Genomic DNA, 27679 nt, shown 5'->3' with positions numbered 1-27679 from the left:
GCAGTATCTGTCCGTCAATGTTGTGAGAACATCTGGTTAGCACAAGTGGAAGGATGCCCTTACGATGTCACACTTTGGATAAGGAAATGGAAAGAATGAATTGTCTCATCCCAAAGGTTCTTGTGCCACTCTAACTCAAACTATTAATGGCAATATCATCTGTTACAGTACATGGCACTTTCTTATACTAATGCCAACAAATGGCCACAAATGGACGTAGGCCATATTCTGTTGCTGTTTTTAAACATTTGAAGAAAATGCAGGACATGAAATAGCTCTTCACAGCGTTGTGTGACCTCTGGATGAAAATATTACTTTATTATTTCCAATTATCTTACACTAGATCTGTAAAGGGAATACATTTAAGTTATAGGTTATCCAAGGACAAAGACCTTTTGCTGTATTACTTGTCCGTTTTGCAAGCTGACAAAGAAATTCTGATCAATGACAAGCAAGCATAAAAAATATTTAACATACATTTGTAATTGTAATATACTCATCAGAAAAAAAAGATCACTATGCAGATATTTTAGAAAGACACAATATATGGATTTAAGGTATTGATTAAATTTGTCTTAATTTTGATTCAATGATTTTTTTATGACTGACCTTGACACACTCAAGTGACTTTGCTGTATAAGCACCAAATCATGTCAGATTGGGCACTGGTGATGTGGCTATTCAAGCAGTTGAATGTCAATCCTGTTGAAAAACAGACAGGAATCAATGTTTATCAAGCAAACAATTCCTTTGTACCATTGGTACAGTACATCATGATGCCATCAGCAGTGGAGTGTAGTTGTTATTAGTGATCAATGAAGGTTTTGTGTAGGCCACCCCAAGTCAATTTGTGTGGCAGAGATGTGATGAATGATATGCTAATTTTTATGTACAGCAGATCTCAACAGAAGTCAAAATATGATGGACAATGATCTAGTTGCTACATGCATCCAGTAACACTGACTGATAGCAACCTGACTGCATCATTCTAAATTAAGTCTTGGTTTCTTACTTTCTGTCCTTCCCTCAGGCCAATCCTGATGTGATTTCAGCGATACAATTCACATACATGAGATTCATACAACAACTGCTTGCTTTTTTATTTAGACTTACCAATTATTTTGTTATATCCGCTTAATTTTGAATCTCTCCTTGTGTGTTCACTTAAGGAATACCATCAGGTTGGCTAGTGACATGATACAGGACAACGTGGTCCTAAACAGGCACATGCTCTACAACACGAGTAGACACCCACAAGACAGCAGTATGTTGCACATGCTAAGCACTTGTATACTAACTGTGTGTATGTCTAGCCATGCCTCTAAACCTTTACTTTCAGAGTAGACCCCCTGCTTATCAAAATGTAAAGTCTTAATCAGTATAATTAATTTACAACCATGTCTGTTCAATAAAATATCAGTAAGTCAATCCACCCACTACTAAATGAATGTGATTTTCTTTAGTTTTGTGAATGTTATAAGTTTCTTCTGATGCTCGGTACAGTACATTAAAAACACTTCCCTCCTGAAGTAGGCTGAAGTTGGTACTTCTCCAACAAATACAGGGGAAACGTGAATGGCAACTTTGGAATGGCAGCATCTCTGCTTTGGCACCAAGGAGACATTGACATGTAATATCGGGTTTGCCTATGTGTTACTTCAATATCTTTTGCCAGTGAAGGTGTAATGCTTAAGAAAATAGTGATGACAGATGTCATGCATTTGGCATCATAAATTATTTGTTTCGCATTTTAGGTGAAGAAAAGAAATACCAAAAGTCAATCTGTGATACAGAGGGCTCAGGCTGGATTTACTGAACATCAGTGGCGTTAAAACTAGAACTTTATTTGCTGGGACAAAAAACATTGCTTGTCCTTGTGTAGAAATCCATATCTTTTGGGTAAAGACATCTATCCATTTTATAAATGCTTCAACCAGTTTAGGGTCATGGGGAATATGGAGCTTATCCCAGCAAGCAATGGGTGCAAGGATACACCCCTGGATGGGATGCCTTTCCATGGTAAGGCACATACAGACATGCAGTCACTCACACTAGGGCCAATTTTGCCTGAAGCCAATTAATCTACCAGTATGTCTTTTGACTGAAGAAAGAGATAGGAGCACCTTGAGGAAACCCATGAAAACACTGGGAGAACATACCACCTGCATGCAGACAGCACCCCAGGTCCAGAATTGGACCCAGGGACCCAGTGCCATGAAGCAGCAACGTGAACCACTGCACCACTGTGCTGCTACACAGTGACAATTTAAACCAATTTAAACAATCTGGACAGGGGTTCAGAAACAGGACAACAATATGATTTCTATAAATATGCCACTGTAGTATTGAGGTAATGATACAAACTCCAATAAAAATAATGTACACTATTAATTTAATTTCCCCCCCCCATGTCATTAATATTCTACCGATGAAAACATTTTGCTGACATAAGAGTTAGTGATTAGGTTTACAATTATATTTAGAGTTGAGTTGTTACATTTTCAGCTGGGGTTTATTAAATTTTCACATAATCAGATTTCTCAAAACCTACTTACAGCTCTACCGCCTCCTTCTGACTCTGTTAACAAGTGTGTATTTTAAAATGAATACCAATAATAATGATTTTGTAGATGTTTATAATTGAAAGGTTGAAAAGAATGGAAAATGAGACAAGTTTTACAAAAATTATTTGAGAAAAAGGTGTAGGAGGGAAATAGAACAAAATGCTCTTTCAAAAGAGGTCTGAATTTCAATGTATCATGGTAGCATTCAGTTATACAAATACACAATAACTGACAATGTGCTCTGAAAGGAATAATGTGTACTGGAAAATTATCATTTTTATCCAATATCCAGTATTTGTTCACTGCACAGTAATGAGAACCATATAGCACAGGTACATTCTGTATAATAAGACTGTAAAGCAAATCTCACCTCTTAACAACCTAATTAAATGAGCTATATGTATTTGAAAAAAGTTATGATTTTCTAAACATTCCCAGCCAAGAATAATCTCTTAGAGTACAGCTTTCAGTATTAAGCATATACATTTTAACAATACTGGATGATCACAGACTTATGAATTTTGTTTCAACTGACCTAATTAAACTAATTGATCTCTCTAATTGAACTACATTTAATTTAACTCTTTTAGCATGTTTTTGACATGTTTCTGTACAAAGCCTTAAATTTACCCCGCTGTGAATATATTGTTGCCAATAAACATAGATAACAAAGCTCTCTTCACTCTCCTCAATTTATTAAATGTTCCTTATTTCCAAAACAATTAATGATGTCCAAACTTAGGTGCAACGGTTCTTTGTCCAACAAAGGTCCAATAGGTTAATTCCCCATACACAAGTATGGCATAATTAACTTCAACAATTTAGCTGGTTCTAAAGTGGTCTAGGGTTAAAAAACACTCTTCTATTCAGATAATCTAAATGGATTAGCAATGGAAAGCCATAATGCCTTAACTAAGGAAGAGTGATTTAAAGCATGGTTCACATTTCATAATTCTATTAAGTGGTTATCCATTAATTAGTTTTTATATCCGTTTTACAGCTCAAAGAGACTTAAGCTGAAAATAACGATTATAAACAAACCCTCTAAAAAATATGATTGCTTAGTAATGCAATGTTATTGGCAATCCTACTGTGTTATTGCTATTTTACTGTTAAAATGTGAAATTAAGAGTAATTTAGCTTTGGAAAAATCAGTATTACAGTTAAAATATTTAATTGTACAAGCTGTAAACTGTACCTACAGCATAGTCAGCATTTCTTTCTATTTCTCCCTATCCCCAGCATTACAGCTATCTTGCTAAAATTGTTCTTTTAAGGAAATGCATTTATGTTTGAATATTTGTTCCTTGTCAAACCACAAACATCTCTTAAAGAGGTCAAAACATTCCCAAATAGAAATAGTCCTTCATTTTTTTCCAAGTTACTGTAATTGATATTAACTGCTCTGGACTCTAAAGCATTTGTATCTATGTTTATGGTATGAGAAAGAGCCCCTTGTGTATTGTTCAATGTTGTTAAGTAAGGTGCAGTTGGGATTTGAAGCCACTGTACTATTAAAACTGCCAGTTAAGCTGTTGAAATATTTCCATCTGTCTCTGCTGCTTATGTCACACTAACACTCTCTGGCAGATCAGTGTCTCTTGGGGGTTCATAAAGAGTCTAGGAATTTAAACAGCAGGAATGGCAGAGTATTGCTTGTACAGTATTTCAAAAGTCAACCACCTTTATCTCTTAGTTTGCCATTTTGTTTTGCTTTACTGTTTCTCATTGGACATTTTTAAATAAATACACTTCATTAATCGGACACTGAAACATTCACAAAATGTAAATGAATTATTAATACAAATAAAGACTCACATTTATGCAATTCATTTTGCCACAATATCAGCCAAAAGTAACTTCTTAGATAAAGTGGCCTGTGTATTCCACTTCACAACTTAAGCTTTTAAAATTTCCTTTTTGAAGGAAATGATATACATACCTTAAATAGCACTTTTCTCAATTCTTGTTAACTTAATACATTACCCACTTCCTTCTGCTGTTCAAGGTTTGCCTTTGTTCCCACTCTTAGTTGTTTCTACACTAAAAGAAATCCCCACAAGCATCCTTGGATTTTGACTTAAATGAAAATCCTAAAAAATATTGAGTTTCTCAAGAAGTTTAAATGAACATATTTTGTTTCACCTTAAAAAGTCTAACTGTGTGAACCCGTGAAAATCTCTTTAGTGCAACACATGGTCAAAAGTTCGGATTGTCAGTCACTTGGCCATCTGGGGAATTAATTTCACCATTGGTGAAAAGAGGATAAGATTGTTTGTTTGCAACTTTGTTTATTATTGTTGAATGTTCTGTTTCTCAATTGGTACAGTGCTTTATTAAAATAAAAAAAAATACATACCCCAATTATCTATGGCACTGCCTTTTTCTAATATGGCTTTCATGTCTTGAAATGCTTTTGTCTGCAGTGTAAACAATGGAAAGAATAAAAATGTGCCAGAGCTCTTTTGTCACAGTGGTCACAGAGAATGTGGGTGAGTAATTCAAAAGAAAAAATATTCCATAGTAACACACATGTTTGTTTCAGCTTATCACAGTCCAAACATTTTCTTATAGGCATAATATGTTATGCTAAATACACTTACCTGATCCAAATGATATTAGCAAAATAAAGTTCAAATTTTACTTTCATAAAACACTGGGAACTCCCATTAAATAATAAGATTAATGGAACAGGATTATTAGGAACAGCCAGAGCAACTTGAAATGAATGTGGAATAGGTTTTGAAACATATTTTAAGTATTTGTAGTTGTGAGGCAGTGAGAGGTCACTTTGAGAGAAAACAACCTATGACAAACAAAATGTAAATCTGAGGCACATCTGGGCTGATCTGATAATTAGCACTCAGAGGGAGTGGGATTTCACATGTGGGAAAGCGGAGGTGGCATGATAACAAAGTGGTTACCTTTGCTGCTTTGCAGTATAGATGTGAATGGAGTTTTTATGTTCCTCTGGGTGCTCCAGCTTTCTTCCTCAGTCTAAACACTTACTTGTAAGTTAATTGGCTTCTGGGGAAATTGTGTGAGCATGTCTGTGTGTGCTCCGCAATCCACTGGTGTCCCATCCGGGGTGTATCTTGCCTTGTGCTCTTTGCTTGTCAGGATAGGCTCTGGCTCCTCCATGACCCTGTATTGGACTGTAAGTGAATGGATGGATGGAAAGTAGCTGCCTGATTAGGCATTCTAGATGCCCCTACCATGCAAGCTTACCTAGCACCTGCCGCAACCCTGTTACAGTAGCCCAATACTAATCTTGAACTTCCAGTGAGATCACCTTCATTTGCAGCCTTGATGAGGGTGATGTTATGTGAAATTGAATTCCAGATTTCAACACTTCCAGACACTAACAGCAGGATTGAGGCCTGTGGTCTGCTGTGGCCAGAGAAAGTAATAGAGGTCTGAGTTCTGCACTCAGTCCTGACTATGCATTGCCTGCATTGAGAGTCCATGCACGTGCCATGAGGAGAATGTCTTATGAGTGATGTACTACTGTCCCCATATGAATGGTCTATGAAGAGATTAATCATATGCAGCTACAAATACAAGCAGCTTCAAATTTCTTTGTTACCAATTCCACAGCAAAACTAAAATGAAATATATAAAAAAGAGGGCTAGGTGAGCATTTCCAAACAGCTACAGTAAATGCAATATACAGTACACTTACTGGAGCCATATCAAGGTGATCATTAAAATGAAATGAAGGCTTGAATAGCAAAATATAATGGAATACAGCACTGATGTGTAGCAATAACTATTTGGACACCTGTTCCAAAACATTTCACAAAAATAAAGAAAAGAACTAGATGCAATCTCTTTATATTGAAAGCAATTAGAACATAACAGAGTCTTCCTGTTATAACATACCTAACCTCTTTATGCTTTTTCCTTTGGATTAGATGTAAATCTTCTATTGCATTTCACCCTGTGGAAGTAGTTGCTTAGTCTCACTTTCTTTGTTTCTATAAGCTCAATTGGATATACAGTATCTGTCTGCAGAATGCTTCACTCTTATATAACTGCATCATAAAAAATCTCTTTTTGGTTCAAAAGAAACATTTAAACTACTGTACATCTAATGAACTTGGAGTCCTGCATAATTTGTTTATAGATTATTTATGGGGTTTATTACAATGAAAAAAGCATATACAGTACTGTACCTCGGTCATAAATGTTTTCAGAATACAGAATTAGACCTTTTCAAGCAACTGGCTGAAAGAAAGGACATTAAATCATTTACAAATGAGTGTGATCCAAAGATTTATGGTAACTCTTGTAAATGCTGAACTTGACTTAGTTTTGTTTCATATTCTTTGAGGAGTTGTATTTACAATAATCCATGCCAGTATAAAGAAACATGTTAGCACAAGTTTAGGCCATGAGGATGGGATAGTCTGATTTTTTCCAAACTTTCCTCTGTTATTTCAGTAATGATCACATAGGGAAAGTGCATTTCCCTTTCTCAAATGCAAATATTATATTACAGCCAGAACACTTCAAAGTAACGGTTCTATAATAAGTTCACATACAGTACGTTTTATGGCACTGGAATACAAGGCAGTCTTCAAACAGTGCAACAGGCAGCTGACAAGGGATGATGCCAAATGAGTAACAGGACAGAGGTGTCATCCAATTCATGCCATACATTTTCTCTGGAACAGAACTCAACAATTTGAGGACTGAAGGATACAGGGTCATATGTCACACTTATCCTTCTTGAAGATAATCCATGTTTATGAGCTACTTGATTTATGCACCAGTTTATTTTTGATATATTGTACGTCTTTTGGCACTGATTATCTATATTCCAAAACAGAAATGGGTGAAGAAATGCTGATGGGATGATGGTTGATACCTATCAGATAATTAGATATTAATATTAGCAGCACATATGTCTGCAATCATGTGTTTGATTTATCAAAACGTCTCTGTCATGGAAAAAACAGTTAAAGTATCCACAGACCATTGCTGCCAATCATACTGTATATATAACAATCCATGGCAGATACAGTATAACTTTTATAAATTAAATTAATATAACCTCTATAAATATGTATCTAATCAGATATGTACATTGAATTACATTGTACAAATTACTTGCTTAAATGTAATTTTAAATGCTTAAACACATGTAAAAGTACATTTTCTCTCATCAGTGAGAGAACAAAAAGCACATCACGCAGGACAGAATACATAAATATTTTTTAATGCATAAACAGTTTGTATAATTCCTAGTAGAAAACATGTAACATGGGCTAAAATGTCAGCGATTCATTTGCCCTCAGTAATCGGTAAACTGTTAGTGTAACATTTATCTGAGATGCAGTGTTTTTACTGCTGGTACTGTACATGCAGGAGGAAACAAGCACGCTAAACAGAGCATCAAACTGCGCGCTTAAACTACAGTAGGTGGAAGTGCAATCGTCACGTCTAAGAGGGAGGGCGTTCTATTCCTAACAGTAGAGACATTAGAATGACATGTACATTTGCCATCTATACTGGATTTATGACAAAACTTCTGAAACATTTTAATGAGCGTACACACATTTCTGCCCTTCTATAAAGTGGAAAAGTATCATTGGTACACGTGTTATGCCTCCCTTAAAATGTTTAATACCAAATATAGAGGTCAACAGTGATGCTGGCCAAATAATCCTTTATAAAAGCCATTTCATTCTTCCAGGCCCATGCTTTATGAACTGATCCTCTGTGGGTAAGAAAATCGAAACAAATATATTCTCATGTAGCAGATAATAAAGCATTAAAATATCGTAAATATTAAACTTTCTACAAGTCATACAGTGCGCAATACCCCTCCACTAATTTAGTTTGGCCGAATTTGTTGCAGGATTAATATTTGATTAACAGATGTATATTTATTTAATAGACATGCCGATTAAATTCTCTTGTTAATAGCAGGGTAAATAATAGATGTGATTTTACAGCACATTTGTAGAATAATGTGTCCTTTTCTAAATTTACAGAATTGAGGAATCCCGTATTTCTTGCCTGGGATCAGGGAGGGTAAGCATGTATCTCTGTATCTTTTCTTTCTCAAGGTAGTGGCAATCTACCTATATTTATAATACAAAATCTAACAGTATAAATAGTTAATAACCTATTTGAAATTCCAGTAGAAAACGTTTCAGCCAGTGTTTACTGTAGACCAGAGTGGTACATTCTACAGGTAATCATTAGATTAGAAATATAAATGAACTGACGAGAAGTATAAACCAGGTCAAACCAATAAATAGCCATTCGGGCCATTGGAAACCAGTTGCTAATTTCTACTGGGACCCACTGGAATTTCTAGTGTGATTAAAAAAACATAAAAAGGGGGAACAAAGATTTCAGTATTATACGCAAAACAATTCTGTTCTTTGATAAGTAGCCAGTATTGAATTGTACTCAGTAATTCCATTTGGTTCCTACCACAGAATTGAATACACTGTAGGTAGTTACAGATTTGTCAATAAATGTATTTCCTTTTAGTGACTTGCAGCAATGAGTTCTGATGCTGAGATGGCCGTTTTTGGGGCGGCTGCCCCGTTTTTACGCAAGCCGGAAAGGGAAAGAATTGAGGCGCAGAACAAACCATTTGACGCCAAAACAGCTGTGTTCGTAACGGAGCCCAAGGAGGTTTACGTCAAAGGCGTTCTCCAGAGCAAAGAAGGGGGCAAAGCCACCGTCAAAACTGAGGCTGGGAAAGTAAGTGTCATGCTGAAATCTAGTTGGTTACTGTAAATCTGCCTTTCACTAGCACTACTAAAACCAATTCTACAGTATGTGTATCACTGTCATGACCTGTATTAACTATGAATTATATTGCTACCAATTACCTTCTTCTTTTCTGAATGTTTAGACTCTAACAGTGAAGGAAGACCAAGTCTTCCAAATGAATCCCCCCAAGTTCGATAAAATTGAGGACATGGCAATGTTGACTCACCTCAATGAAGCTTCTGTGCTGTACAACCTCAAAGAACGTTATGCAGCATGGATGATCTATGTAAGTACTGTTACAGCACTGTTATACTACAATTAATTCTTACTGCTACTATTTCTAATCTTATTGCTTTACCTTTCAGACCTACTCTGGGCTGTTCTGCGTTACTGTGAACCCCTACAAGTGGCTCCCAGTGTACAATCAGGAAGTTGTAGCAGCCTATAGAGGCAAGAAACGCCAAGAGGCTCCACCACACATCTTCTCCATCTCTGATAACGCCTATCAATTTATGCTCACAGGTACTTAATTCTTCTAAAAAGCATTTATATAGCTTGAACAATATGTTTTTTCAGAAGTATGTTTTTCAAGATATATAAATTTACAAATAAATATGAATGCAAATAATTCTTCAAAGTATAATAATACAAAATATTGTAAAAGTACCTTTTTATGAAAAATGAATAATTAAGAATTTGATATGTTGAGCTTTAAAATACAGTATAACATTAAAAGTTATATACACTAATAAACCTTTTATTTTACAGATCGAGAAAACCAGTCAATCCTGATCACGTAAGTACCTGATACATCTAAGTATTGATTCAGAATCAGACTCATATAATTAGTGTACACTGCTAAACAAATCCATGATTTTATCTTCAGTGGAGAATCCGGTGCTGGAAAGACTGTGAACACGAAACGTGTCATCCAGTACTTTGCCACAATCGCAGCAATTGGGGACAAGAAGAAAGAGCAAACCTCTGGCAAAATGCAGGTTAGAAAATATTGCCTCTTTTTTTACAAGCAGCATATACAGTATAAACCCTCCTTAAGCAGTTTCATTGTTGACATACTGTATGTGTGTCCTATAGGGAACCCTGGAAGATCAAATCATTTCAGCCAACCCTCTGCTGGAGGCTTTTGGAAATGCCAAGACAGTGAGGAATGACAACTCCTCTCGCTTTGTGAGTTCTGCATACCACACAGTCTGATTCTCCTTAATGAAAGGGTTCATAGTTCTCATGTCTTCCCACTTTCTTTTCAGGGTAAATTCATCAGAATTCACTTTGGAACCACAGGAAAACTGGCTTCTGCTGATATTGAAACCTGTGAGTTTGAAATATATTCAGATTAAGTTTAATTTAGTGTTACATTCAGTACAATACCTTACATCTACAATTTAAACATTGTGATCTTTTCTTGTGGGATGTATTTTCAGATTTGCTTGAGAAGTCAAGGGTAACATTCCAGCTTTCAGCAGAAAGAAGTTATCATATATTTTATCAGATTATGTCAAACAAGAAGCCAGAGCTCATTGGTAAGGGACAAAAATGTTTGTTGTATGTACGTGTATGGATTGTATATCCAGGAAAATTGCATCCAACATCACTTCCCATATATGTTTGTAACAGCACAAAGACACATTTTCACAAATTTGTACTTTTATTAATTAATACAGCATTATAGTTACAGTCATCTAAAAAGCTTTAATGTGCTATTATTATTTTCAAAAGACAACATGAAATTCCCAGCAAGTTTGTCCCAGCAATTGACTACATTTCATGTTTACTGCAATTAAATTATGAATATTGCTATCTTTGTTTAGTAATCTACAGGAAATGTTTACTAATTCATTATTATACTAATTTACTTCAGACTCATAATGATTTTTCAATTAAATTATCCATCCATTTTGTAACCGCTTCGTCCAAGAAGCATGGGGGAGCCATAGCCAATCTCAGCAAGCAATGGGCACAAGCAGGATACACCCTGGACGGGATGCCCATCCATCGCAAGGTGCAAACACACACTCACTCACACAGGGCCCATTTTCCATGAAGCCAATTAACCTACCAATATGTCTTTGGACTGCGGGAGAAACCCACGCAAAGAGAGAACATACAGTACTGTACAAACTCCACACAGATCCGGGTCTGGAGTTAAATCCAGGCTCCAAAAGCTAACCTATGCTAATGCTAATTGCACCACTGTTTAAATTTTAACTATTCAAATTTTCATTTATTTGCTTTCATTTAGAAATGCTTCTAATTACTACCAATCCCTATGACTATCCTTACGTCAGTCAAGGCGAGATCAGTGTTGCCAGCATTGATGACAGTGAAGAGCTGATAGCCACAGACGTAAGTACTGTTGGTTAGTGGAAGCTTTTCATGTAAGAAATGCAGATCAAACTCACAAAAACATTTTCATTTCCCCCCCAGAGTGCTATTGACATTCTTGGATTCACTCCTGAGGAAAAAGCTGGCATCTACAAGCTGACTGGCGCTGTGATGCACTATGGTAACATGAAGTTCAAGCAGAAGCAGCGTGAGGAGCAAGCCGAGCCTGATGGCACTGAGGGTAAATGTTTTTGATTTAATAGGCACAGCAATATGGACATGCACTGCCTATGAGAGATTGTGATTTTTTTCACTGGAAAGTGAATGCATGCCATCAATGTTAGCAATATAAAAACAAGCAATATAGTCTTCATGGCTATATCCATGACATTCTTGATTATGAAATGGAAATAAACATTCACTTTGACCCTTTTCATTTGATTAATTCCAGTTATTTCTTGTGTTTTGTATCTTAGTTTTAACTTCTTAATGATCATTAATTCCTTAATTGTTCACTGTATGTGATAACCTTTCTCCACTTCTACCTTCACCTTAGAGTTTAACAACTTACAGTTTTACACTAATTGAACATCAAAGTGTAAAAGATGTCTGAACAGGTACTTCAGGTATTAACCGTCCTTCAGATTTGCTCTTCTGGAATCTACATTTGAAAATACATTATCAAATCTTTTGGTTCCTTTGTGTTGTAATGTTGGAACATGAGAAGTTACCAAACCTTTGTTAAGAAGGTTATTACAAATTACTTTTTAAGAATTATTGTGTATGCTGTATGTTTATAATGTATGTATTTCTCTTTCAGTTGCTGACAAAGCAGCATACCTAATGGGCCTGAACTCAGCAGACTTGCTCAAAGCCCTCTGCTACCCCAGAGTAAAAGTGGGGAATGAATATGTCACCAAGGGGCAGACTGTGCAGCAGGTTTGTGAATAAGAACCATCAGTGAATTTTAAAAGTTTAGAAATTATTTAATGTTGATGACACTTAAATGTTTTAAATGTTTTTACATTTGCAGGTATATAATTCTGTCGGTGCACTGGCAAAGTCTGTCTATGAGAAGATGTTCCTGTGGATGGTCTTACGAATCAACCAAATGCTGGACACTAAGCAGTCAAGACAGTTCTTCATTGGTGTCCTGGATATTGCAGGATTTGAGATCTTTGATGTATGTATAGACAATTCTTCATTCCTATTTTGAAATTATTGAAGAAATTATATAATTTCTTCTTCTTTTTCTTATTATAGTTCAACAGCTTGGAACAACTGTGCATTAACTTCACCAATGAGAAGCTGCAGCAGTTCTTCAACCATCACATGTTTGTTCTGGAACAAGAAGAGTACAAGAAAGAGGGAATTGAGTGGGAGTTCATTGACTTTGGCATGGACTTGGCTGCCTGCATTGAACTCATTGAGAAGGTATATATAATTAAAATTATTATAAATCAAGACAATATTGAGACCATTTTCCTATTTATTTATAATCTTATAATTGCACCTTTTTTGTCCTGAATAGCCAATGGGCATCTTCTCCATCCTTGAAGAGGAGTGCATGTTCCCCAAGGCCTCAGACACAACCTTCAAGAACAAGCTCTATGACCAGCATCTTGGCAAGTCCAACAACTTTCAAAAACCCAAGCCTGCCAAAGGCAAGGCTGAGGCCCACTTCTCCCTGGTACACTACGCAGGCACAGTGGACTACAACATCAGTGGCTGGCTGGACAAGAACAAGGACCCCCTGAATGAGTCTGTTGTGCAGCTGTACCAGAAATCCTCCGTCAAACTGCTGGCTTTGCTCTATGCCAGCTTTGCCTCTGCAGAAGCTGGTATGATTTTATTAAAAAAAACATATTTTTCTTAAAAACAATGACAACTTTTAAAGGGGCACAATTCTGCTGAAGGTAAGGTAGCTTTAAGAAAATGATTTTATAAAATAAAACAAAAACAGGCTATTTGCTTTTAAAGAGAATGGAAATTATTTTTATTTTCTTAAATCCACATACAATCACTATAAAAATATTAGGAAACCAGCAAATAACACAAACAATAGAAACAGCTTGAATATGATGAGACACATATTCTACAGGGCTTTAAAATACTTCAGTCCATTTCCTTTCCATTTTTCTAGTAGTGTGAGCTAATGTCTAGACACCCTTGTTTATTCTAAATATTGTGGTGTTTTTCACTTTATTACCAAATAACTTGTAATTGCTAAGTGCTTTTTTAAGTCTTAATTCACAGCAATGACTCTTGCACTGCACTGGGTAAACAAGAGTGTGTAGACATACCCCTTTGAACCACCAAATGATTAGAAAAAAATATTTATGGCACGCTGCAAGAATCAGTGCATCTCTTCATGATATTAGTGAGCCTACAGTCGAGCACCTATTAATTTGCAACATTTGGTATTTTGCCTTGAGATGAGTGACTATGGCCAATGAAATCCAATTTTATTTTTGGTGGTGCTCTGTCTGTTGTGTGCTGCTTGTTGGAGAATCATGCTTATAGTCAACCAGTGATATGACCTTATGTGATATGTTATGATAGTAACATCTTTACTAGTTTAGTCATCAGGAGCCCCTCAATTCCACCAGTCTTTGATAGGTTTGAAATCTGGAGAATGCTCTGGTAAGGAAAACTGATGGTTTATTTTATGCTCCTCAAGCAAACTGTTCTTAGCTTGCTACTAAAAGTCTATTCATCTGATAAAGAGTGTTTAGTCATTTGGCCAGTGAATATTTATGTAAATGTGTTTCGTTTCATTTTCATTTGTTATGACCTAGTAGCATACTGCTGCTTGGGAATCCTGCAGACAACCATTTAATCATAGCAATCTATACTTAGAACATTAAAATATATACTATTATTGGAAAATAGTGCTTAACCTGCACTTTTAACGAGTATCTTTATTGGATCAACTACTCAAAAAACATAAATAAACCTTTATAATCACAGTCTATTTCTGTCTATTCTAATTCTGTTTTTTTTTTTGGAAATGCCATTCATTTGTAATTATTTCACTATACAACTTAAAATGTGCATCACAGAACAACTACTGTAAGTAGTGTTCAATTGAATTTCAATGAATTACAATACCTGAATTAAATACTTTGAAGGTTGAAGTTTCCATTTGTATGCTCTTTATAAAGGACCTAAATGTACAGCTATGCAGGATAACTTAAAAATTGGTTTAAGAAACAGAAGAAAAGGGAAACCTATTGTCTTTTTGTTTATTTCTAAAGAGGGCAGTGGAGGAAAGAAGGGTGGTAAGAAGAAGGGCTCTTCTTTCCAGACGGTGTCTGCTCTCTTCAGAGTAAGTGCTACAGTATATCCAACATCTTTCCTAAAATGTGTGTCTCAAATAATTACATTTTTTTCTCATTTGCACTAAAAGTCCTATCTTGTATTATTGGCATGACATTTACTTGGCAATATGATACCTGTTACTCTACAGGAGAACCTGGGAAAGCTTATGACAAATTTAAGAAGCACCCATCCTCACTTTGTACGTTGCATTATTCCCAATGAGACCAAAACACCAGGTATGTACAACAATAACTGTAACAATAATATCAGCATCCCAAGTGAACTTTATGTTTCAAAGGCTTTGCTCAATAACTGAAAGTCCTGAAAAAAAACCATTAGAATTTATAAATTGGAAAATAAAAATAAATAAGTGAATAAATAAACTAAAAGAATTACAAATGATTAATACCGGATTTGTTTCATTGCTATTTCAGGAGCAATGGAAAATGCACTGGTCATTCACCAGCTGAGGTGTAACGGTGTGCTGGAAGGTATCAGAATTTGCAGGAAGGGATTCCCAAGCAGAATCCTGTATGGAGACTTCAAACAAAGGTACTATTAAAGTTTAGGCCTAAGATATACTGTATATGATCAGACACATTTATAGAAATGAAAAATAATGTAACTTTGTTCTCCCTTTCTGGAAGATACAAAATTTTGAATGCCAGTGCCATCCCAGAGGGCCAGTTCATTGACAGCAAGAAAGCTTCAGAGAAGCTACTGGGATCAATTGATGTTGATCACACTCAATATAAATTTGGGCACACCAAGGTAAACTTTTGAATGTTAAGTTTCAGCTTACATAGAGCCCAAGAGTTATATCAGGACCTTGACCAAATCAAAAACAAATTATTGAACTCTATCCTAACAGATGGCTGTTCTTTATTTTAATATATAAAATATACATTTTCCTGAGTATTATAATGAAATATATTTGGTTGCATTTCATAAGTAATCGTTAAATATACGAAGGTTCATGTAACCATTTTTCATTCTTAATGTTATTTCTAATTTTCTCTATAATAGTTTTACTATGAAAAAATAATTACAGTTACTTTTATGTGAATCCAATGCATTTACAGGTATTCTTTAAAGCTGGTCTATTAGGCACCCTTGAAGAGATGAGAGATGATAAATTGGCTGCTCTTATCACGTGCATCCAATCTCTGAGTCGTGGATTCCTGATGAGAGTCGAATTCCAAAAGATGATGGAAAGAAGGTGAATAGAAATGCTAGAAAACAAGGTTTTCATTTTTAAAAGATTCAAATAAAACTGCCACAAATGGAAGAGTGAACTTTTCGTTTATAATGAAAAGAAAGTTCATAAGCTTATATAAACATTTAGTTTATCATACAAGACGTTTTAAAATATAAAATATTGATCTTAGTTATTTAAGAATAACTTTGTGAATGAGATACAAATCCAGGGTATCAAAATGTTACATTAGTTATGTGAGTCGCAGCAACGTTTTAAAAGAGTTTAAAATTAATCCTGAAGTCAATATTTTTACTTACTTTTTTGCTTAGGGAGTCCATTTTCACCATCCAATACAACATCCGCTCATTCATGAATGTGAAACACTGGCCATGGATGAAGCTGTACTTCAAGATCAAGCCTCTTCTGAAGAGCGCAGAGGCTGAGAAGGAGATGGCCAACATGAAGGAAGAGTTTGCCAAGTGCAAGGAAGACCTGGCCAAATCAGAAGCCAAGAGAAAGGAGCTTGAAGCCAAAATGGTGACACTCCTGCAGGAAAAAAATGATCTGCAATTGCAAGTGCAATCAGTATGTACTGTATATAGTCTATTATACCAATTCTCTAGTATCTGATATCTGATATCAAATATCAAAGCTATATTTTCCTCATGCCTACAAGATAATATTGTTTCTAAGAATTCTTTCGCCATGAAATATTGTTTGTGTGCATCAGAACATCTCTTTACTTAAACAGATTCTTTAAAATATAATTGATCATATGAAATAATAATCATTGTACTATCCTGATTCTCTCTGGTTCAGTTGTTACCAACTATACAATCTCTTTCCAGGAAACCGAAAATCTCTCTGATGCTGAAGAAAGGTGTGAAGGACTCATCAAAAATAAAATCCAACTTGAGGCCAAAGTGAAAGAGATATCAGAGAGACTGGAGGATGAAGAGGAAATGAATGCCGAACTGACAGCCAAGAAGAGGAAACTGGAGGATGAGTGCTCTGAGCTCAAGAAAGACATTGATGACTTGGAGCTCACCTTGGCCAAAGTGGAGAAGGAGAAACATGCAACTGAAAACAAGGTTAGAATTTCTTATTGAATATTACTAATTACATTTTTATACAGCAGTAACTAAAAATTAAAACTTTAATTTTAAACACATGTAGGTTAAAAACCTGACAGAAGAAATGACTGCTTTAGATGAAAGCATTGCTAAGTTAACCAAGGAGAAGAAAGCTCTCCAAGAGGCTCATCAACAGACTCTTGATGATTTGCAAGCAGAGGAGGACAAAGTCAACACTCTGACTAAAGCCAAGACAAAGCTTGAACAGCAAGTGGATGATGTAAGTGACACATCCAAACAAATACTTCATGTATTTTGAGACAGCTTTAACTACAATTAATAATGTTCAAATATTCTAGCTTGAAGGTTCACTGGAGCAAGAAAAGAAACTCCGGATGGACCTGGAGAGAGCCAAGAGGAAGCTGGAGGGTGATCTGAAACTTGCCCAGGAATCCATAATGGATTTGGAAAATGACAGACAACAATTAGAAGAGCGACTAAAAAAGTAAGATTTTTGTAACTTAGAAAAACACACATTTGCAGATAAAACCAAACAGAAATTAACTCCTTTGTGTTAATGTCCCCCTTAATAGGAAGGACTTTGAAATCAGTCAGCTTCTCAGCAAAATTGAAGATGAGCAAACTGTGGGTGCTCAACTTCAAAAGAAGATTAAAGAACTGCAGGTATTTTCACAAAATGTTCTATATTATATGTTTGTTTCAGTCTAATAGATCCATATCATAATGTCAATTTATTTTGTTAAGTTGATAAGTTATGTTGATAGCCTATTTGTCATGATTGTATAGTAATTATATACAGTATATAGGCAGAATTATATTTTGTTACCTTAACAGGCCAGAATTGAAGAGCTTGAAGAGGAAATTGAGGCTGAACGTGCTGCTCGGGCCAAGGCTGAGAAGCAGAGGTCTGATCTCTCCAGGGAACTTGAGGAGATCAGTGAAAGACTTGAAGAAGCTGGAGGAGCAACTTCTGCCCAGATTGAGATGAACAAGAAACGTGAAGCTGAGTTCCAGAAGCTCCGCCGTGACCTTGAAGAGGCCACTCTGCAGCATGAAGCCACAGCTGCAGCTCTCCGCAAGAAGCAGGCTGACAGTGTGGCAGAATTAGGGGAGCAGATTGACAACTTGCAGAGAGTCAAACAGAAGCTGGAGAAGGAGAAGAGCGAGTACAAAATGGAAATTGATGACCTCTCCAGCAACATGGAATCAGTTTCCAAGTCAAAGGTAAATATAAATAAAATCTGTTTTTACTTGAGGAATAGTAATTAAAAAGTAAACCAACAGAAAAACTTTTTTTCATCTGAAGGCAAATTACGAGAAGATGTGCCGAACTTTGGAGGACCAGCTCAGTGAATTGAAATCGAAACATGACGAGGATATTCGTCAAATGAATGAAATGAGTACTCAAAGGGCAAGACTTCAAACAGAAAATGGTAAAATAAATAAAATAATTAATTTAGTCTTACATTAAAAAAATGCCCTGTTAAAATATTTTTTTTTATTTGATTTTATAAGGTGAATTTTCACACCAACTGGAAGAAAAGGATGCCTTAATTACCCAAATGACAAGAAACAAAGTGGCTTTCACTCAGCAAATTGAAGAACTGAAGAGGCAACTTGAAGAAGAAACAAAGGTATGAGAATAGGAATATATGAATAGTTACACAAAGAAGAGGAGATCATTTGGCCCATCTAGCAGCTATTTCTAGAATGAGGCCAGGGTTTCAGCTTCAATGACATGGCTTGGTGTTTTCTGTTCTCAGTTTTAAATGGCCACTTAATTTCTACCCGTTTCTGCTGATTCATATTTCACTGTTCATCCACTCTATTTATAAATTATTTTAAGGATGAATTGGATATTGAACACTTGAATCATCCATCCATTTTCTAACTGCTTAATCCAATTTAGGATTGCGTGAGAGTCCGAGCCCATCCCGGGAAGAAACAGGCACAAGGCAGGGTACACCCTGGACAGGACACCAGTCCATCACAGGGCAGACACACAGACATGCTCATACTCACATACATTTTCCCAGAAACCAATTTACCCACCAAAATGTCTTTGTACTTGTGGGAGGAAACTGTAGCACCAGGAGGAAACTGAGGTGAACACAGAGAGAACATATAAACTTCATGTACATAGAGCCCAAGTACCGGATTTGAACCCAGAGCCCCTGCACTGCGAGGCAGCAATTCTAACTACTGTGTTACCCCCTTGAATCATTAAAACATTAATCACAAAAATGAACTATGTAAGTTGCAAAATTGTTTTATTTCATAAAATGATTTTACTAACCCCATGTAACTTTTTTCAAAGGCCAAGAACGCCCTGGCTCATGGTCTCCAGTCTGCCCGCCATGACTGCGACCTGCTCCGGGAGCAATATGAGGAGGAGCAGGAGGCCAAGGCTGAGCTGCAGCGCTCATTGTCCAAGGCCAACAGTGAAGTGGCTCAGTGGAGGACAAAATACGAGACTGACGCCATCCAGCGCACTGAGGAGCTTGAGGAGGCCAAGTAACTACATTATTTCTACTCTTAAACTAAGTGCTTTACTGTGAAATCTAAAATGATTGAACAAATTCTAACAATCATCACGTTCCACAGGAAAAAGCTTGCCCAGCGGCTCCAAGATGCTGAGGAACAAATTGAGGCTGTGAATTCCAAGTGTGCTTCACTGGAAAAGACCAAGCAGAGACTTCAGGGTGAAGTGGAGGACCTCATGATTGATGTGGAGAGAGCAAATGTTCTAGCAGCTGCCCTTGATAAGAAGCAGAGGAACTTTGACAAAGTATTGTATTGCTTTATCAATGAAGTTAAAATGTTTCCATATGACAAAACTTTATATAAATATGCAATTTTACTTTTAAATTGCTTTTAGATTTTGGCAGACTGGAAGCAGAAGTTTGAGGAAAGCCAGGCTGAGCTGGAAACTGCTCAAAAAGAGTCTCGGTCTCTTAGCACAGAGCTTTTCAAGCTGAAGAACTCATATGAAGAGGCTCTGGATCATCTTGAAACTCTTAAAAGAGAGAACAAGAATTTGCAACGTATGTGTTCAAATAGTCTGCATTTATCTTATGAAACTGTATAGTTCATGAGGAATTTTTAATTATTATAAATCATATTGTTACAGAGGAGATATCAGATCTCACTGAACAGATTGGAGAGAGTGGAAAGGTTATCCATGAATTAGAGAAATCCAAGAAGCAGGTGGAATCAGAAAAAATTGAAATTCAGACTGCATTGGAAGAAGCTGAGGTAACTGAGAGTGAGATGTCTGCATTTGTGTGGTGCCAAAATATTTAAAATATGTTTTTAATTAAAATTTTTTCCACTAAAATCTCAGGCATCTTTAGAACACGAAGAATCCAAGATCCTTCGTCTACAACTAGAACTGAATCAAGTGAAATCTGAGGTTGACAGAAAGATTGCTGAAAAGGATGAGGAAATGGAGCAGTTGAAGAGAAACCATCAGAGGATTGTGGACTCCATGCAGACTGCTCTTGATGCAGAAATCAGGAGCAGAAATGATGCCCTAAGAGTTAAGAAGAAGATGGAGGGAGATCTCAATGAGATGGAAATTCAGCTGAGCCATGCCAACCGTCAGGCTGCTGAAGCCCAGAAACAACTGAGGAATGTCCAAGGACAACTCAAGGTATGTAAAAAAAGTTGGCATCAATATAACTTACAAAGTAAATACAGTACAACCTTAATATTCACATGGGTTAGGTACATTGAAGTCTCTGTGAATAATGATTTGGAAACTTAACTTAATAACTTGAATTATAGAGAGAAACAATACTTTAACAATGCAAATTTGATCACTGTTATACAGTGAAATACAGTGGCTTAGTAAGTTAGTTAGAAGAGTGCATTTATCGTTTGTAACAGTGCAGCACTACTGCAAATGCAGATAAGGTGGTCACTCATAATCTTGAGTGAATAGGTGTAATTGAGAGTAGAACTAGTGAATATCGAGGTTCTGCTGTAGGTAAAGATGGAGGAATCTCATTTTCATCAAGACTTGTCAATTATTTCATGTCTTAATTTAAACCTTTTGTGTTCAGGATGTCACAATTCACTTGGATGAGGCCATCAGAACTCAAGAAGACCTTAAGGAGCAGCTTGCAATGGTGGAGCGCAGGAACAGCTTGATGCTGGCAGAGATTGAAGAAATGAGAGCTGCCTTGGAACAGTCAGAGAGAGGTCGTAAGGTCGCTGAGCAGGAACTGCTTGATGCAAGCGAACGAGTACAACTGCTACATTCCCAGGTTGAAAATAATCCTCCTTTTAATTTTTTAGTTAATATTCATTAATATTAAAGTAGAATGATCTAATGTTGCCTCTTCTGTACATACGCAGAACACTAGCCTCATCAACACAAAAAAGAAACTTGAGACTGACGTAAGTCAGCTACAAGGTGAAGTGGATGATGCCATACAGGAAGCAAGGAATGCAGAAGAAAAAGCCAAGAAAGCTATTACAGATGTAAGTTATACATTTCTTCAAAGCTATAGACTCTTCTTAAATCACATAAGTTTTAGAAATTCCCAAGACATAGATCACAACTGGCTGAGGGTGAACATGGGTACGGTCGAGGTTATTAGGACAGGATTCTCTTGGCTCTCCACAAAATAGTGACTCCTGCACTATCCTGAGTAAATGCAGGCCTGCTTCTATCAGTGAAAGATTAATAAATAATTATAATAGCTTATACTTATATAGCGCTTTTCTGGACACTCCACTCAAAGCGCTTTACAGGTAATGGGGTCTCCCATAGTGCAACCATAGTGCACCAGAACGCTCACCATACATCAGCTATTAGTGGGGAGGAGAGCAGAGAGTAATGAAGCCAATTCATAGAGGGGGATTATTAGGAGGCCATGATTGGTAAGGGCCAATGGGAAATTTGGCCAGGACGACGGGGTTACACCCCTACTCTTTTCGAGAAACACCCTGGGATTTTTAATGACCACAGAGAGTCAGGACCTCGGTTTTACATCTCATCCGAAGGATGGCATCCGAAGGATGGTTTACAGTATAGTGTCCCCATCACTATACTGGGGCATTAGGACCCACGTGGACCACAGGGTGAGTGCCCCCTGCTGGCCCCATTAACACCTCTTTCAGCAGCAACCTTAGTTTTTCTCAGGAGGTCTCCCATCCAGGTACTGACCAGGCTCACACCTGCTTAGCTTCAGTGGGTTGCTAGTTGTGAGTTACAGGGTGATATGGCTGCAGATGTTCTGCTCCTCCAGTTAATGCTAATCCTCCTGAGAGCTGCTACGGATCTTGTGCTGTAGCATGTCACAAGATTAAGTTAAAGTGAGCAGGCCTGTCTGCCCTTCCTTTACAATAATACGAGCTGAACTGTAGAAAATAGTTATTCAACTGGGTGAGTGAAAAATGCAAAAAAAAAGAAATTCCTGGTCTTTAGATAAATTAAATCAGCATATTCCTCCTCTATAATTCTAGGCTGCTATGATGGCAGAGGAGCTAAAGAAGGAGCAGGACACCAGCGCTCACCTGGAGAGAATGAAGAAGAACCTGGACATCACAGTGAAGGACCTGCAGCACCGTCTGGATGAGGCTGAGCAGCTGGCAATGAAGGGTGGAAAGAAACAGCTCCAGAAGCTGGAGGCCAGGGTGGGGTATAATTAACACAATCATTTTTGATGCACAGTGTACATGAAAAGAAGTGTGGATTAATATATTTCCAATAAATAATTACAGGTGCGCGAGCTGGAGAATGAGCTCGAAGCTGAACAAAAACGTGGAGCTGAGGCCATTAAAGGTGTCCGAAAATATGAGAGAAGAGTCAAGGAGCTCACTTATCAGGTAATATGATAGTTTACAAAAGTTTAAGAAATATTCAGAATTATGTTTTTTGTTCAGATCACAGCATTAAATTGATTCATTTTAAAACTTTAATTATTTCCAGGCTGAAGAAGACAAAAAAAATGTTCTTAGACTTCAAGACCTTGTAGATAAGCTACAACTGAAAGTGAAGGCTTACAAGAGACAGGCTGAAGAAGCTGTAAGTTAAAAATAATTTATCAAGCTTTCTTGGTCTTGAAACATTGAAGGTCCCTTTTTTTGCAGTGGAGCAAAAGTGTATCCTTTTGATCGAACATGGAAATTAAAATCAGTAATTACTGACCTTTTAATGAACTCTTGACATTTATTTTTTATTACACAGCAGATTTCTGTACATCACATACAGTAAATAAACTTATGTCTTTTTATACCTCCAGGAGGAACAGGCCAATACCCATCTCTCCAAGTTCAGGAAGGTGCAGCATGAGCTGGAAGAAGCTGATGAACGTGCTGACATCGCCGAGTCCCAGGTCAACAAGCTGAGAGCCAGAAGCCGTGATATTGTGTCCAAGGTTAGTGTCCATTATTTTTCAAAAGGTGCCATACACTGCTGATACTTTCATATTTCTCGAAAGTAAACCAGAAGTTCCTGGCTCACCTCAGAAAAATGTTAACTGTAAGAGGTATTAAAAGACAGTAGAAAAAAGGGGTTGCAGTTGTGTATTATAACTGCACAAATTTTATATTAGCATTCAATCAGAAAATCTAATACATGCTTGACCAGTGCTTTGAAATAGTCACCTTGAAAGTTAGTCTGAGAATGAGATGTGTCCATTTTAATGTATGATTAATGCATCACTTTTAGACAACTGATTTTCTTGCAGAATAGAAGGTATGAACATTTCTTTGGTTAAGAAATTATTGATGAAGAAATCAAGAGCATAGAAATAAGACTATTCAACTAAAGAAAGGATTCTATTTTTTTTCACTTCCAAAGGGAAAAGAAGCAGAAGAGTAGAAGAAGTATCAGGATTTGCCTGTGGGAAATTCATACAATATGATTTCCCAGAATCATAATAGATAGCACTTTCCTCTCACCTTAAATAAAGCATGTGAAGTTTCATTTTGCCTTCTGTGCTTATTTCCCAGTATGTCCATTGCTTCACTGCAAAATTCTAGCTATATCCACAAGGAGCACGTGCATATTTTTATACTTTGGATTCTTTGACCTGAAGCTCCAGTGCAGTCCTGGTTCTTCTGTTATTACCCAGCACCTTAATTTTGCACTCCCTTAAATTATACAGAGTATGAATAACCAGACATACAAAATGGTATGAGGTACCTTTATAAGATAGAACCCTTTACTAGTGCATTCTGTTGTAATAAAAAAAAATATAGCTTCTCATTTGAACGTTTATCTTGTTGAATTTACCATAGAGGTTTAGACTTTTTGCTGCAGTTTTACAACGGTTTCATGCCTTCACTACACCACCCTTTACCACACCAGACCATGAGAATAGCGAGGCATAAAGTAAGATAAATATTTCTATAGAGTGTTTAGTATATTGAACAATATTATTCATATGGTGCAGTGTGATAATCATGGTACAGTGTGATAAAGGACAGTACAGTCATGTTGAAACTATAGGAATCCACAGCAGAAATATGGTTAATCTAAAGGATGGGAATCAGAACACTTAGTTATCTGTTGAGCAAAGACAATCAGCTGTACAGAAGAAGATAAAAAAGCAAGGAAGAATATGAAAAAGGTTACAAAGGACAGAAGATATTTGGACCTCATCCCCGGTTCATATTTGAGCCATGAATTCAGAGGACACAAGTAGAAAGCAAGTTAAAAGTGTACTGTATATATAAAACTGAGAACAGGAGGGACTCTTACTCAAAGGGTTGTGGGAGCATGGAACAAGGTACTCAGTCATGGCCTCCCAGTTGTAACTCCTGTTATATTCTTATTTTGCTTGCTTTTGTACTGTTAGTTTAATGATTCATGAATCTCACCAAGACATTCATCATCTTCAATAAAGTGTCTATGAACATTAGTTTGTCCCAGCCCCCTTGGCATTGTGAGTACAGAATTATATTCTGTCTTGATTTCTTCAAATCTTAATCATCACTTGTAGCCCTGGGTTCTTCTAATATTGATGATGATGAAGATGTTCGGTAAATGCCTTTCAGGATTTTTAAAACCTGATTAGGTTCCTAAGTATTCTGTTTTCACAGGTCAAAAGTTTCATCTTGCTGACTTTGTCAGGTTTTGCACCCCCATTAACTTCTTTATCATCTGTAAATTTGAAAGGTTCACTCACTACCACAATTTAGAAGATCACTGACATAAATTAAGAAGTTCTGAGGTTATACTGATCCCTGCAGTGCCCTACTAATAACCTCTCTCCAGACTGAGGCAACTTTTCCCATAATGTTAAGGCCTGAACCAGGCTTCTGCTTTGTTCTGCTGTTATATTTGTTGATATAACAAAATATTTAAAGGGAGGAAATTCCAGGTGGAAAATAGCTCTGAGGGCCAAAATCACTAACAGGTTAAATTCAGTATATTTAACTTCAGTATACTTTTTTGTCAAACATTCAAATGTAAAGTACTGCATCTACAATCACAATTTCTTAAGCTCTTTATTTTACAGTATTTAATCAAGACATTAAGATAACATGAGATTCAAAATACATTTTACATTCACGCTAAGATCTATTCACACCAGACATTTTTAAGTGCTTTTTTCAGGTAGATTATAATGAATATAGAAAAAGGACAATATAAAAATTGAACATCTTAATCGATTTAAACTAGCATAATCTGACATATGTAGCTCTAAAAATGTATCCAAGTGGTCAAAAGCTGCAAAATAAAAGATTTTTGGCGTTTTATTTTATATAGCATATTATATGAATGACTCATATATATGTATATAAATATTACATGTATATACATCACTGTTTTGTCTCTGTTATAGAAAATCAAAGGTCATGGATTTCTATGCATAACAATCATTTGTATTGTACGTGTCTTAAAAGTGAAATTGAAAACGTGTCACCACAGAAATCGTTGTTAGTTAAACAGTTTGGGTACTCCTAAACTTTTCAATCTAGATTTTTTTAAGTATGAGATTCAACCACAAAACTGAACATGAAACTCAAGTTCCTGTATCTACTTTTCTAGCTGTTGCAATGATATTCATACATTTGACCCAGTGTGAATAGACCTTAAAAGGGAAAGCGTTGGCACAGTCCGTAGGATTGTGAGCAACAGAACCACGTCAAGGTCCTTTCCCATGTCTGCTGGCCAGTCACGCACTCAAGTGAAGCAACCACCGAACAGGAAAGTCAAGGATGAAACTCAAGTTAGACACTAACAATTAGACATCCTATAGGACACATAAAGCATAATGAGTTTTTAACAGCCTTGATCATTTGCTCTTAAATAAGTATAATGTGATAAGAAAGAACAGGTATAGATAAGAGGAGGCCATGTGGCCCATCTAGCTTGTTTGGTTGCTGTTACTAGCAGCTTAATGTTTGCTTTCCAACTGCTAAATACAGGGCCTGGTCAGTACTGGGATGGAAGGCCGCCAAGTAAGTGCATCGATGGCCCAGTAGATAGCACTCTTTCCTAAGGACCACAAATTCCAAAATGTTCTTCCAATACTAGTGTGTAGGTGATGACATCCTTCACACTATAAGTTAAAGCAGACTAAAGATCTAAAGTTAATAAAGATCTTTTGGCACTATTCTTGTAAAAGCAGTTGAAGTAATTGCAGTGTCCTTGCTAAATTCCACCATGTGGTTATAAAATCTAGCCAACCTCAATGTTCTCCCTCAATTAAATGGCTAAATCAATTTCTCACCCAATTTGCTGTGTGAATGGATTCCACATGTATTACCTTCCTATTGATGAAGTGGATCACATCCTATTTGTAAACCACTTTGTGATTCTGTGCAATAAGAAAGTACTATATAAATATGCGATTAATTATTATTTTATCTAAGGCAATTTACAGTAGATAACATATTGGAATAGCATGTATACTAAATCTGACCTAAAATTATCATTTTTATCAATACCGTTATTCAATAAATACATACATTGAAAATGTCAGTTTTGTAACACACGTCTCTAAAATTGTATCTTCATCAGGGCTAAAATTTATTAAAGCGTACAGATGTAACTCTTTCCTGGTGTTGTCCAAAATAAAAAAAAATCCTGTTTTCACACACCTGTAAAAGAAATCACCAAGACTAATTAGGAATGTCTTTAATGCATATACAGTTCGTGTAGGTACTGCTTTTTATAATGCTGAAATCAATATTAAATATTTATGAAGTTCCCACTATATAGCCTTCTTATGGAAAGTGAAAAATGTGTAAACAGTTTTTTACAGCCCGAAGAAAAAGCTTTACAGTATTACTATAGATATTGTGCCATTGTGAATAAATACTCTCAATCAAGCAAGTTCAGTAAAATAATTTAAAAATCATTTTCTGTATTTGACTTCTACCATCTGCCCCAACATGATGAAAATGCTTTAGGATCACGTAACATACTTATGTTTGGGTCATAAAAATATGTTGAATATTCT

At 36.4% G+C, this 27679-nt stretch overlaps 1 protein-coding gene and 1 long non-coding RNA gene across 3 annotated transcripts in view; one reads left to right on the top strand and one right to left on the bottom strand.

Annotated features, from left to right (window-relative positions):
* Positions 1-542: 542 nt before the first annotated feature.
* The window catches only part of LOC138241268 (uncharacterized), a 107043-nt gene continuing 79906 nt past the window's right edge, over positions 543-27679 (bottom strand). Inside the window, exon 7 of one of the 2 annotated variants that reach the window (XR_011190475.1) lies at positions 543-702. This is a non-coding gene — a long non-coding RNA (uncharacterized lncRNA). Of the gene's footprint in view, positions 703-24182; positions 27318-27679 lie in introns of those variants that run through there. The other variant, XR_011190473.1, reaches the window with a different exon arrangement.
* Positions 8278-24192, top strand: LOC102682721 (myosin-1B). The gene is made up of 41 exons (XM_015356026.2): positions 8278-8292; positions 8564-8603; positions 9072-9287; positions 9442-9585; positions 9665-9821; positions 10068-10095; positions 10186-10297; positions 10395-10487; positions 10568-10631; positions 10742-10840; positions 11560-11663; positions 11745-11883; positions 12463-12581; positions 12676-12825; positions 12906-13076; positions 13174-13483; positions 14900-14970; positions 15112-15199; positions 15398-15515; positions 15611-15734; positions 16046-16182; positions 16491-16746; positions 17010-17252; positions 17338-17514; positions 17594-17739; positions 17828-17918; positions 18090-18479; positions 18562-18688; positions 18771-18889; positions 19573-19769; positions 19860-20043; positions 20134-20299; positions 20386-20510; positions 20599-20907; positions 21320-21523; positions 21615-21740; positions 22728-22898; positions 22986-23090; positions 23194-23289; positions 23507-23641; positions 24067-24192. Exons 3-41 carry the CDS (start codon positions 9084-9086, stop codon positions 24085-24087), a joined length of 5820 nt encoding a protein of 1939 aa, XP_015211512.2. The 5' UTR covers positions 8278-8292; positions 8564-8603; positions 9072-9083; the 3' UTR covers positions 24088-24192.

The sequence above is a fragment of the Lepisosteus oculatus genome, chromosome 9, assembly GCF_040954835.1.
Source record: "Lepisosteus oculatus isolate fLepOcu1 chromosome 9, fLepOcu1.hap2, whole genome shotgun sequence".
NCBI lineage: Eukaryota > Metazoa > Chordata > Actinopteri > Semionotiformes > Lepisosteidae > Lepisosteus > Lepisosteus oculatus.
This window is presented reverse-complemented; position numbering and strand designations above follow the sequence as displayed.